General features: G+C 36.6%; 1 protein-coding gene across 2 annotated transcripts in view; it reads left to right on the plus strand.

Annotated features, from left to right (window-relative positions):
• ipo11 (importin 11) overlaps positions 1-13931 on the plus strand; it is a 114726-nt gene that overhangs the window by 79212 nt on the left and 21583 nt on the right. For both annotated transcript variants that reach the window (XM_008418338.2, XM_008418339.2), the window contains 5 exons: positions 2439-2534; positions 2895-3008; positions 3973-4094; positions 7133-7228; positions 9279-9363. In XM_008418338.2, the coding sequence (XP_008416560.1) occupies positions 2439-2534; positions 2895-3008; positions 3973-4094; positions 7133-7228; positions 9279-9363 (513 nt within the window). The remainder of the gene's footprint in view (positions 1-2438; positions 2535-2894; positions 3009-3972; positions 4095-7132; positions 7229-9278; positions 9364-13931) is intronic.

Below are 13931 nucleotides of genomic sequence, written 5' to 3' on the forward strand. Positions count from 1 at the left end.
TATACATTTTAACCACTTGTTTTTAGAGATGCAGTCATGGAGAATAAAAATCTGCTTTTAAAGAATCTCAGTCTACATGCCAAAAAAAAAAAAAACTGTAAAAAGCATAGTCAGTGTTCTTTTTTTTTTTTTTTTCTACTCGAATGTCTACAATGGACACAAAATAAATATGTGCCTGGAAAAGTATGGAATGAAAGTGTGTAGAAATATTTTTTCCTCATAAATATTTCAGCTTTTTTCCAACCATTTTTTCCCCCTGTTTTTTCATTGTAGACTAACACAGTAAAGAGATTTTTGTCTGCAACTTGTCTTGTCAGTGAATTGAAAATGATTAGGATCGTCTTATTTGAAATAAGGTTAAACATTAGCGTGGATTACAGGATGACTTGGGTGTCCTGTAATATCGAATGTGAATAAAGAAAAGTTATCTTGAGTATTAGGGGGATTAATAAAAACATGTTAATCATGAGGCCATGCCTGCAGAACTCTGAATGAACTTTCATATATAAATATTCGTTGCACTTAGTGGACTTGCAGAAAGCATACAAAGGTAACACTCCTTAAAGTAATGGACATTTCCTTATATTTAAAAATAAGGTTTGCATTCTTCTTCTTGAATTGCTAAAAAATAACATATTACTTGAAACACTTTTACTATTTTAGTGGTGTGTTTTGTAAATGCAAATAGGTTTTATGTTATATAGGTTCCTCTTTTTGTTTACCTAAAATTCATATGAATTTACTCATTGTTGGACAATAAAGTATATTTATTTTCTATTCTAAAAGAAAATGACTGAATAACAATCTCTCAGAATTTGCGTTTCCCAGGAAAACTGTTTGCTGTTTTTTTTTTTTTTACAGCAGAGCTGGGTGTCAGCAGAATGCCTGTAATTCCACAAAGCTTGAGCTTGTTTAAGCCTGATGGCTTATTGCACATCTGGCTCTGACTAATGTTGTTGACTAGCGAAAGAAGAGCCAGCACACAGTTGACAAACAAACAAACATGTCGACATAACATATTCTGACAATGGAGGACAGCTTGTGCTAATCAACATGAGCTGTTTGAGGAATCCAGATATGGACTGATATGGACTGAACTTATATAGCGCTTTTTCCAATCATTTTGACCATTCAAAGCGCTTTACACTAGAGCCACATTCGCCCATTCGCACTCACAAATGCTCACACATTCATACAATGATACACCCATCGGTAGTACATACTGTATGCACCAACCAGTGCATATGTACTGCACTGGTTGGTTTGACCACTCAGAAGCAAAAGAAGTTAAAGATAATTATCTTCAGTAAATTGGCAAATACCTGTAAGAATTGTTTCTCTCTTCACTATGTTTTTGATTTACTTTTTATAAACAGTTTTACATTTTCTGGTTGTACATTTTCGTTTTCTTATTTACGTTGCTGGACCCAAAGGGAACTCTCTTATCAAATCATCACGTATTGTCATATTTGTTGCTGTATTGATTGTAGCTCAGTTCGAACTAAGAATTAAGCGTGTGAAACGGAATGTTGATACTGTTCAAATAAAGTCATCACAGTACCAGGAGCATCACGAAGGTGTCAACAAGAGAGCAGGCAATGACTGTGCGTTTAGGATTACCATAAGCTGAAGAGAAAACGTTATTTTTCTGTTTCAACATCTTTATGTAAACTAAGCAGGATGAGTGTAAAACAGTATTTGAGATGATGTTTTAGAAAGTAAAGATATCAGCTCTGAAAAGATATATTATTCTTATGATTTTTTGGCAGCTTAAACTTGGATTGCCTGATGATGCTGAATAGGACATGCAGCAAGTGACTTGTTCTAGAACTTGTCCAGGGTGCTATTCAGTCAGGACATCCATAGAGATTCTGCTTCTTGTGCTTAGGACATAAAAACAAAAATCATGTGAGATGAACTCACCAGTTTTCATTTTTGGAGTGAGAGAAATGACTTGCCAAAAGACAGTCTACAGAGCTCACACTGACTAGTTCCAGACTCGTACGTCATAATAAAAGCAAGCCTGTAACAGCTGCTACATCCTGACTTCTGATCCCTGAGGAAAAAATCTAGCTAACAAGTTAGTTTTTTTTTGTTTCTTGAAAGATGAGCAGTCTATTTAAAATAAATTAAATACTAGGTTTGCTTTTTTACCATTTGTTTAATAGCCATTGCCTGACAGAACACATCCACATGTCTAACATTATTTCCACAAAAACAGCCATCCTTTTCTGCAACTCACTGAACCTGAGTAATTCAATATATATATATATATATAATTTTTTATTTTTTTTTTTATAATTGTGCCCTATTTCCTCTCTTTATATCCCTCCATGAACTCTTTTTTTCCCTGCCTTTCTTCAGAGTTTTCCCTTTGTGCTTCTCTTTGCTGCATTTTATGTGTCTCCCTCATCCTTGGTCTCCATGTGTCTCTGCAGGTGGTTGAAATAGCTTTAAAGGTTAGCCCTGTACTGGGAGTCCACATGTTTCAGCCTCTGATGCCAGCTGTCTTTAGAGGCATCGTGGATGGGGAGGTGAGGATTTTTTTTCCCATCTCATGCACATCTGAGTTAGTTATCTCTATTATGTTAAATGTTTTAAATTAGTGATAGAGTGTGCCATACACCACACATATTATTCCTTTAAATATTTATTTCTTTGTATACCATCAGTTCATGGTGGCATGTATTAATCAGACAGTAATTAAAGACACAGGCCACCATTTTAGGATTTGCTCATATTTATTACTGCTTAAATCTTTACATCAATGTTAATGACCTGATGTATCCTTAGTTTAGTTACACACACACACACACACACACAAAAATCATATCATCAGATGTGCACAAATGATGGTAATGCTTTGTGTGTATGTATGTGTGTGTGATTTGCAGCGTTATCCTGTTGTGATGTCCACCTACCTTGGCATCATCGGTCGTGTCCTGCTCCAGAACTTTAGCTTCTTCTCCTCTTTGCTCTCACAAATGGCCTCCGAATGCAACCAGGAGGTGAGGCTGACGTCTGCTCTTTTTTTCTGTCAACTCAGCAACATTTTGTCTGAGAGACAAAGTGGCTGTTAAAAGGAAATCATTCAGGTTGAAGTAATGACCCAGAGAATTACAAATGGGAACGTTTTTAATCCTTGACATCTTGACTTTGCTTCTTCCATCATAAAAAAATATACTTTTTTTCATTTCTAAAATTACACTTGCCCTTTTAGCACAATTTGAAGCTTGCAAAATAAATATCACAAAATAAGTTATTTTTCTAACTTAGCTTGGTGTTTCACTATGGGACAGCGTGACCATCAGCCATGAGCCTCTAAGCCCAAACAAGATGTCTGCAAAATAAAAATTAAATAAAAAGTTAAATAACAGGAGCTCATGAAGGTAATCACACCCAGCATTTATGAACAACCATTCTTGGAAGGTTGTAAATAGCTCCATTCATCTTTTTATCAGCTCTGATTATGATAGAGAAGCATCCCCACATCATAATGCTGCCACCACCATCATCAGGTTTTATTGTGGCATACACATAATGGCTTTTCCTCTACACACACATTGCAGGTCGGCCAAGAAGGTCAACTTTTTCTTATTTGTCTCACATTGTTCAATACCACCTGCGCTGTGTCCTCCTACCTGGTTTGTAACAAACTTCAAAAAGGAGTTTGTAAAACTTTGTGAAACAATGATTTTTTTGTATTACATAAATACCTGATATGTAGAGTTAACAAGCACTAGTTGCTTATCAAAATATTTCCCACCCAAGATGTGGGTCTCTGCAGATGCTAGGTGCTTCTTTGTTTAAACTGAGCAGCTTTATCATACACTCTACATTTTCAGATGATATATTAAGCAGAAGGCAGTTGGTTGAACAAAAAAAAAACAAAATAGTTGGACATTTATGGTTGCAACAAGGTGTGTGATTACTTTTGCAAAGCTTTATAAATCTATTTGCTATAATTTATAGATGGACCAGTTGTTGGGGAGTGTGATCGAGATGTGGGTGGACCGCATGGACAACATCACTCAGCCTGAGAGGAGGAAATTGTCATCTTTGGCTCTTTTGTCTCTTCTCCCATCTGACAACAGGTAATGAAAAAAAGAAGTCTATTTCCCCTGATGTATGCCCATGTGGTTTTGAGTTACTTTCTCCCAAATAGTGTCAGCTACTAAGATAAAGAAACACTTGACAAGGTCTTCCAATGTAATCACCCTAACCTGGATAAATACCTTAATACAAATGGTACATATTATCAGTATGATTTCCATAAATGTCATGAATTCAGGAGTGCTGGTGTTATTTTTAGAGAATTACACACACGTCTACCACTATAAATTTAATTCACATCTCTTTAGATTTTAATACCAAATGTTTTAGTAAGGGAGATGAAAAATGCAAATATGTACTGAGCCAAAAGTCTCAAGTGTGCCGGATTATTGTGCTGTGAGTCAACACCATCTGGCCAACATCTGTCACTCACCAGTTAAGAGCAAACATATGAATACTCACAAACACTTAAAAGTCTTTCCCTTTTTTTGCCGAAACTTTTAATGGATATACTACGGTTTTAGAACATTTCTTGTGAAGCAGCTGTTGAAAAATCAAAACAACACACTCCCCAACGTTGGAGGTTAAATATGTATTTAGTAGCAGAGAATTGTTCTTGTGGGTGCTGATTGCTGAGCAGGAATGTCAGTGACGTGCAAAGAAACAAAAGAGATGATCTGGTCGTCCTGCAATTTGAGGTGAGGTATAGTGTCCTAAAATGAGCTGCAACTTATTTGCATTCCTTGACTGGAAAAGCAAGGTGCATTGTAAACGTATGTATGTACTTGCTCTCAAAGAAGTTCTCAATTTATTGTTTTAATAAAACTTTTACAAAAAATGGTACAAACAATTCTTTGTGCTGTTTGAAGTTCAACTTTTTGTTTGATGCCCCAACTGGCAGTTTGTTTTTTATCAAGATTTAGGGAAGCTCAGTGTTCTGCTAACCAGATATGGTAATTATAGGCACAGGCAGGCATGAAATCCTTCGTTACAGCCCCATGCTTGGTGCGCAGCAGCAATAGATTATGACAGCTCAGACGGGTTAAGTGCTGCATGGAAAATCAACTATCTCAAGTACAGTTAAAGCTAAAATTGAAGAACTCCGTATCTTGTCTATAGTTTCCCTTATCCTGCTTTTTTTCTTCTTTTGATCTTACTTTAGTCAATGTGGTGTATCTATCCTTCATAGGTTAATGTTTGTTTACCTCAATCTTGCTAAGTAATAGATTTTTTTACAAGCAAAACATTTATGGAAAACAATAGTTCAGGTATTTACATTTGATGAGTTATTGTGTTATTTTGACAATACGTCAAGCACTGGATTCTTGCTTAAGTTAAGAGTCCATTTTCTGTGTAAACGTTTTTAAATTCCTTCAACAGATTCAGAAGACGAACCCCATACATCCCAACATCAACTAATTTCACATAGACAAGAGTGTGGTAAAATGATGAGTCATTTGTTTTGTTTTTTGCCACGATGTCTGAGGCTCTTGGAAACTAAAATAACAGTTACGGTTGGTTCACCCAAGGACACTTGGAGCTTGTGGAGAGACAGATACTGGAGCATGGGAATACATCAGTAGAGTACTTGGCATTTAACCTAAAATTTTAAGTTCCAGTGTTTTTGGACAGTTTTGTTTGCTTCAAGATGGAGTTACAGTGTCCAAACATCAGTTCACCTCAAATGGTCATAGTTTTCTAATTTATTTCTGAACAACTGTCTGATTCTACACATATGGGAACAGAAAGTATTTACTAAACCTTCCTCTCAGTCTTTTATGAGTCTATGCACAAGCAGGTGTTTATTTAGGCGCTACGCTAATTTTCTGTTTTGATGTTACTTGTTGCTAATTTTGTTAAGATACTTTGTTGCTGACAATTGTAAACAACAGTTTTTTCACTTGACACTCCGCCTAGACCTTTCTCATAGAGCTACTGGTTGATTCTTGATAGTAAAATTGGCAATTAACAGGATTTAAAATGACGTGTTATCTGTTAACAGATGTTGTATTAGCAACAAAAATAAAAAACAAAATATTCTCCAATGACAGATGAAATGGCTATTTCAGTTTTGATTACCATAATTTTACTAATATGGAGCAGATGACATTGATGTGGTCTTAACACCAGTGTATATAACATTCTGGGTTAAAGTCAGAGAGGAAAGCTAAACCTTTAACAAGAGCCATTTTACAAGGACCCAAAAAGAAAAGTGAGCGATTAGCCCTAATCTGTTCTTCAGTAATTGCTGAGAAATCATTCCCACCCATAACAAATCTGGGACAGATCTGTTCACTCTCGTTATAATACTACTTCATGCTGAGTTTCTATGTTTTGCCAGACATTGAACTTTATGCAACGCTGCCTGGGTTCCACCTTTCCAGATTCATGAACTTGACAGCCTTTGATGTTTCAATACCCATTTCCACACTTACTCTGTTTCTGTACTTTTCCCCCCTCTATCTTTTTATATTTTTTGACATATGAAGTCCTCTTCTTTGTTTCTCTGCTTTTTAAGAATGACTCAAATAATTCATCAATGATTGCTGGTCGTCTCCAGGCTCGAGTCGTGTGTGTTGCCTGCCTGGGTTTCTGCATTACAGGGAAAAATCACCATAGTCGACAATAATGCTAGACGGCAAAAGCCTGTTTTATGTGGCCCTTGGAGTATTTCTGCAGTTTGAAATTTTCTGCTTTTAATATGTTGTTTATTTTTCCAGCGGAAACATGTTTTTACTCATTAATGTCAGAAAACATTTTCAATAATATGTGTCTCACATTTTGATTTAGACATTCAATTATCCCCTGCCTTAACATCATTTTGAACACTAGTTGTTGATATCCACAGCCAAATTGTTGTGGTAGGAATTTCCTATGAATCAGAATATAATTATTTTTTTGCTAGGCTTTTTATTACTTTTAGTGTGCCCAGAAAGAGGGTTTTGTTGTGTTGTGATGTTTCTCTAAATTGAGCGTGTTTTGTTGAACCAGCACACCCACTAATACAACATGGGGAAGCAGACAGCTGTTACATTAACGACGTCACGACTAATGAATCCTGTGTATTCTGTGTTGTCAGTGTGATCCAGGACAAATTCTGTGGCATCATTAACATTACTGTGGAAGCATTGCATGATGTGATGACAGAGGATCCAGAATCGGGGACCTTTAAAGAGTAAGTTCTGCTTTATTTTTTTATTTTTTTACTATTTTGTTGTGAGAAAAAATGGGATAAAATTTCTGTTTGCAAGTATATCATGCAGTTCAAGTAACAGAATCAAAGAAGATGGGCACATTTTGAAAATTCAAAATAAAACAGCTAAAGTTTTATCATAGCTTCAGACCTTTCCAGTACAAAAACTATTATCTACTGAAACTCACTGCTTGAATCAAACAGTGACATATGTCCAGAACCTGTAACAGATGTAGTTTTCTTTTAAAGCTTTAAACATATACTTCCCCTTGATTATATTTTTATTAAATGGCTATCTTCCAATGTTCTTCACTCAGTAAAACTGTCCACACTGAAGAGTGATGTTGTTACTGCGACCTGGTAGCACTTATGTGTGACACATTCACTTATCTTGAACATATAAGTGCTCAAGATAACACTTATATGTTCAAGATAACACTTACATGTTGACTGACCATTGATCAGTCAACTTCTGATTGACTGATCAATGGTCATAGCCATTCATGCTAGAAATGAGGATTGCAAAACATCCCAGGGATGAAGAACCTTAATGATTTTTAGAGGAAAAAGAAAATGTTCTTTCGTCATACTGCAGCAATAATTACCTTCTTATTACAGAAATTATACCTCTAAAATCTACAGAAAGTTATGAATTCACAAGCCTTCTCAATCAATGCCCACAATATTGTATTACCACTACCCACTGTTTTTAGTTTCCCCATAGTACAAGAAGATTATGAGCACCCAATTCAGAGATATTTTGGATTCACAAACGGTGTTCTTCACCATGTTTTTACTTTAAAACATTTTTTCCTGCCTTCAGAGAGCCCTAATGAGATAAAGGGTCAAAGGGTTTAAAGGAAGCTTTTTTTATTTGCCATTATTGCATTAAATTCCTTTGGTTCACTGTTGTGGAGCAAGTATTAATGGATGCACTTTACTTAAAGCTCTCTTCAGTAGATGGAGACAATTTGCCATTTTATGTCCAATTAGGAGTTGCAGTCTTGTCACTTTGCAGCAATAAAGTCCAAGAATCCAACATGCTTTTGTATTACTCTGAGCTGTCTAGACGCATTACATCTAATGGACACATTACATTTAATACAATGCATTAAGGAGATTAATTATTTAACCTGTTTCAAAACAACATATAAATTAAGTCCTTTCCTTTATTCGCACAGGATTACAATTAAAAAAACAACTACTTTTTAAGTAGTTGAAGGAAGTGTTGAACATTGTCTTACTTATTTACACACTGATGCCTCGTTTGCCCTTTCAAGAATATTTTTTTTCTCAGTTTTTAAGACTGTCAGTTTATAAATAAACTCATATAGCCAAGCAATGTGTGAGCAAGTATGTGCTTTCTGGAATGACGGCTAATTTTGAGCTTAAAAACTGCGGAGTGCTTTGAAGGCTTTTAAAGGGTCATAGATTTGATTAATGGCTTTCTGAAAAGCCTCAAAGAATCCCCTTCAAATTGTTATTGATACAACTTCAATTCCAATTCAACAATCAATGTGAACATACTGATGTAGTTGCTTTAAAGGACTGATCATAACAGCATTATGATTCAGCCTCAGTTTCATTACATCAATGTGTGAAGTCTTCTGTAAACACTCTATTAAAGATTGAAACATTTTTATTTTTCCTCCTTTGAATGTCATTAAGCAGAATTTATTGACTTTCTGATCGCAGCTTATCACTTGGCGCTGTTCAAAGTCACAAAATATCCTATTCATGCCACCACAATCTTATCTGTGCTCCCAGTACTGAATTAAGAAATGAACACAAAGGAAATAAAAAACCATACACAGACTTTATACCAAGCACAAAGGTTTTTACTTGCAGTTCCTCTCTGCATGCAGATGAACCAATATGAATAGCGTTTGTGGCTGTGTAAAACAAATGCCAGAGGGTTCAGCCTTTTTTGTGCGTCTGTGTTTGCACACGCTGCTTGCTCTGAGATTGTCTCCTACTGTGCAGGTCTATGGGTGGTTATTAATATGGAGCTGAAATATTATTGTGTTGGCAGCTGCATGCTGATGATCCATTTTGAAGAGCCCAAGCTAAGTGATGAAGAGGAGCCACCAACTGAGCAGGATAAGAGGAAGAAACTTGTGAGTCAAACATATGAAGCACACACTCACATGCGTAATTTTTTAACTATTGAAATGTTTTCTTAACTTTCTTTGCGCCTCTAATATTTAAGAGTATGTAGTTTATTTTTCTTTCTGTCTGTTCTAGTCTTTTCATGCTAATTATTCTGTTATGCCATACTATGCCATGGTGTAATAGAAGATATGCATGGTTATTATTAATATTATTTTATAAATTCAAATGTGAAGTGTGATATATTCAGCCAATCTGAATCAATGCTTTGTAAAATCAGCTTTTGCTGTACGTACAGCTGCAAATCAATTTGGTTTTGTCTCTACTGCAGTGGTTCTTAACCTTTTTTGAGGTACCGAACCCACCGGTTTCATATGCGCATTCACTGAACCCTTCTATAGTGATAAATAAAATAGGATTTTTCACCCCCAGGCTAGTTGGGATGACCCAACTAGCCTCTAGTTGGGTCATCCCAAGATCACTAAGTCTTCTTAAAAGGTAGAGTCTCTGAAAACAGTTCTTCAAAATAATAGTCAGTGTTTTCAGCAAAGTTGAGCTGACTGTCCAGGAACGACCCAAGGTATTTACAATTTGCCACAGTTTCAACAGGTTGGCCATCGAGAGAAGCTGGAACCACTTTAAGGTCTTGTTTAGATAATTTAAATAGCTCTACATTCTTAAGAGAATGAGAAATTAATAATAAATAATAAAGACTTTGCGGTATTCTGATTTAGTAACGTAATTATATTAGTTGTGTTACCACCCCCACGCCACTAGAGGCAGTAGCAACCCCGAAAAGATGCGACTAAGAGCAGATTTAGAAGTACACTGAAAGCTACAGAATTTGGTAAAAACTGTGAGCTTCACTGAAGTAATTAAAGACAAAGACACAAGTTCAAATCCATGCTGAGTGAAACTCCTTCAATCGGCTAAGCGATGTAACGTGATCCTCTGCAGCAAGTGATGGCAAGCGGGGCGCGTCATCACACGTGTGTCTTTACCTCCGCGGCAAAGGCTCCGCCGAACCCCTGAGACCGACTTATAGAACCCAGGTTAAGAACCACTGGTCTACTGGCTTTGCCAAGTTTTCTCAATGATTTTTTTATTGGTTTTCAGTCTCTACTTGGACTAGACCATTTTAACACAGGAGTGTGTGTGATTTGGTCTAAACCATTTTACTGCTGCTCTGGTTGTTTGCTGGGGGTTCCGGACCTCTTCTGGATCATTTCCCTCCCACGTGATTGAAATATGCTGATGTTTGTCGCATTTAATGTGACTAAATGTGAAGAGGTTCAAGCAACATGAATACATTTTAGAGGACCTTTACCATTTAACAGCTGCAACATCTTTATCTGGCGGACTGTATCTACACTTAAATGAAGAACCTGAATGGATTTATGTTATAGCAGCGTACAAAAAAGTTTTAGTGCTGATGGGGATCCACATAAAGCCAATCTGTGGGAGATGTACATCCATTAAACGGAACAAGGATATATTTGTGCATGAGCATGCATCTGTTTTCTATTCTGACCCACTCTCTAAGCTCAGAAATATTCACCCTTCTCTCAATATTTCAATATTGTAAAGTACAGCTTAATTATATTATTGGTGGCTGTGTCTGAGTGGTGTTCCTCTAAGAAACGCTTCAGCAAAATTACTTTTACTGTTTATTCTGAATAGCAAAATCTTTCCATGAGACTATCCTCTTTGTGTTAGCGTGTGTGTATTTTGCTTGGTGGCATCCCGGTGCACTTATCGCTTCAACCCAGGCTCTGACTTTTTGCTCCAAGGAATAGAAAAGAGGGGACTTTAAGTCGCACCTCTGCCGTCTTAATGCTTGTGCGCCTCTGTGCTTGAAGATGCGGATGAATGCGTGTGCAAAAGCAGCGCCTGTGGCCGCATGATAGAGTTTTCAGTTTGAGCAGAAAGTAAATGAGAATGGGGATCTGTGACTTTTTGGCAAGAATTATTGATTCCAATTTTGGTTTTTCAGAGCGTTTCACTTTACCGTGCGTCTGCATTCCCGTGTGAAAGCATGTCCTTTACAGCATGCACATTCTGATCTGAAAGCGCAGTTACTGGGACCAGAGAGTTGCCTATTTGAACAAGCTGAAATCCAATTGCATTACAGTCATTCTTTTGGTGTTTTCACTAAGTAGCAAGAAGTCATTTTCCAACAGCAATATATTGTGCAAGGGACTAGTGTTGGTGAGGTGGAGAACACCTGAAGAAACCCACGGATATTGTCAATATAGTATGTGAAAGAAGTTGATGAAGCAAAACCAAATCATTTTAGTGGGGATAATTCCTGGTCAGAGCGCTTAAAACAAAACCCTAAGGGGAAGATTTCACATTTCTTCTGAACCTTTTGGTACTTGATTTTAATAGTTTACCATTAAATAAAAGCTAAGTTTTCTTCAAATAGAACCAGTTTTACATTATTATATTACAATGGATGTAATATAATAGCATGAAATTGAACTTGAACCAAGATTAACAGTTTAGATTAATTCTATGTATGAAGTGCCACATATTTTTTTACAAATATGAAAGCCTAAATTTTTAAGAATGTCAAATGTAAGATAAAATTTTTGAACAGCCAGAATTGGGCTTTAGTTCAGACATGGTTTCAGTTAATGTAAACCGTAAATATTTAGCTTTTACCATTTAAGAAAAATAGAATAGGTAAAATCTGATCATCCTTCAAGGCAACAGTTGAAAATATTAATCCATGCCTTTATTTAATCACTGGCGTATTAATTCACTCTCTCTTAGAATCAACCAGTTCTCAGTTAGACATCTGTAACTGGTTCAAAACTCTGCTGTACGACTTCTAACAGGAATACATCAAAGAGAGCACATTACCGCTGTCCTGGCTTGACTCCCGATGGTTGCCTGTGTATTTTAGAGCTTGGTTTAAGGTACTCCAGTCTGTTTTATAAGGTTTTTAACACCCTTATTTAACGGTGCTTCTTCACCACCATACTCCTGTTCGGTGACTTAGGTCTGCTGACCAGCAGCTCCTGTTCATTCCCTACCTTTGCACATTTGACAGGCCCCTTTACTATCCATTTCTAAAACTAGTCTAAACATTTATTTTTACCCTAGCCTTTAATATTACTGAGACTGGACTTTATTGAACTTTTACTGGTATTCATTTTATCTGTTTCAGTGCTTTATTGTATTATGATTTATATTTTACTTTGGCTTCCTTTACATTGTTGGGTTTTTAGTTTTGTTTTTTTATTTTATGTTTTTTTGTTGTCTGATTTAACTCTGATGGTTCTGCACATTGTTTCAGCTGTGACTGGTATTGAAGCACTTTGTAAGTCAAGTTGATGATGATGCCTCTTCAAATATTTTCACCACTACACCACTAGTGAAGTAGTGCTAAGCTGGATTTTATTCATTGCTTTGGCCTGCACACAGTCACACACTGATGCTCCAGCTGAAGTGGATTAAAGAGGGAGAAAAAAAAAACTAACTTATAAAATCTAAGTTAGTTTTGCAGGACTTTCTGGCTGGTGTCCCAGAGATCTCCAGGAGGGAAGGGAAGTGAAGGTGATGCACCACGCTATCAGTTCCTCTCCTGCTGTCTCTACCTACCCTCTCCTCTCATTTCCATACCTCCTGCCTGTTAGTGCACCAAGACCTGGCCGATCGTACAGGGCGTTTTGGAAACGTTGCCCTCATGTTGGCGAATTATCACTTCTTTATATCCTTCAGGATTTCAAATACAAGTTTTACTCATTAAGTTTTAAATGAAGAACCTCACTCTGTTTATTTCCTGTGCGCCTTTTATCCTTGGAATGAATTAATTCATTTTGAACTTTTGACTTTTTATACATGATACATATGCTGTATCTAATTTTTGGCTTTTAGTTGTCTTTATTCAGCTAACTGTCTGTAGGGTAGGTTGTTATCAAACTGATGTGGTTGCAAATATTGTGTTTTTCTTTATATTTAATTTAAAATTAAACCAAGGAGGGGGAAAAAACTCACCAATCATCTAAATGTGTATTTTGCAATGCTCTTTATCTTCAGGCTGTTTGGTAATTATGTATTTGCTATGCAAAAAGAAAAGTAAACATCACTGTAATCCAAGACATTAGAGCTGCATGCACGGAAAGGTATATGTAAACAATGATATACATATTATGAATATGGATATGTAAAGCTCGGATCTGGAGTACATTGGTAGTCTATTAAACTTAAGTGTGAAGATATGCTGCTTTGCATTCCATGCACAGACTAAACTCGTCGTGGGTGCAGCTCTTCATATTTCTAGTCCTTTAGGTGGAGAGGCTGCCTCCTGGCTGCTGCTGTCTCCTGATTTCTGTCTAAATTGGACTTGCAGTGTTTTTCTCTTCTTCAAGGGGAGTTTGTTTTTGTGTGGTGGAAGCTGTTGACTGTTCCACTCTCTTGTATTGGATTTGTAAGGGTCCCTCACTTTGATCTGAGTATTTCAGACAACGAGACTCTGCTAACTGATGTTGTGTGGGGCCTCTGTACATAATGCATCATTTGATTCTTGTGCTTCATCTACAAGCCCAGTGCCATCAAACAAGAAGAGGGA

Source organism: Poecilia reticulata, chromosome 9 (assembly GCF_904066995.2).
Source record: "Poecilia reticulata chromosome 9, P_reticulata-male-v2, whole genome shotgun sequence".
NCBI lineage: Eukaryota > Metazoa > Chordata > Actinopteri > Cyprinodontiformes > Poeciliidae > Poecilia > Poecilia reticulata.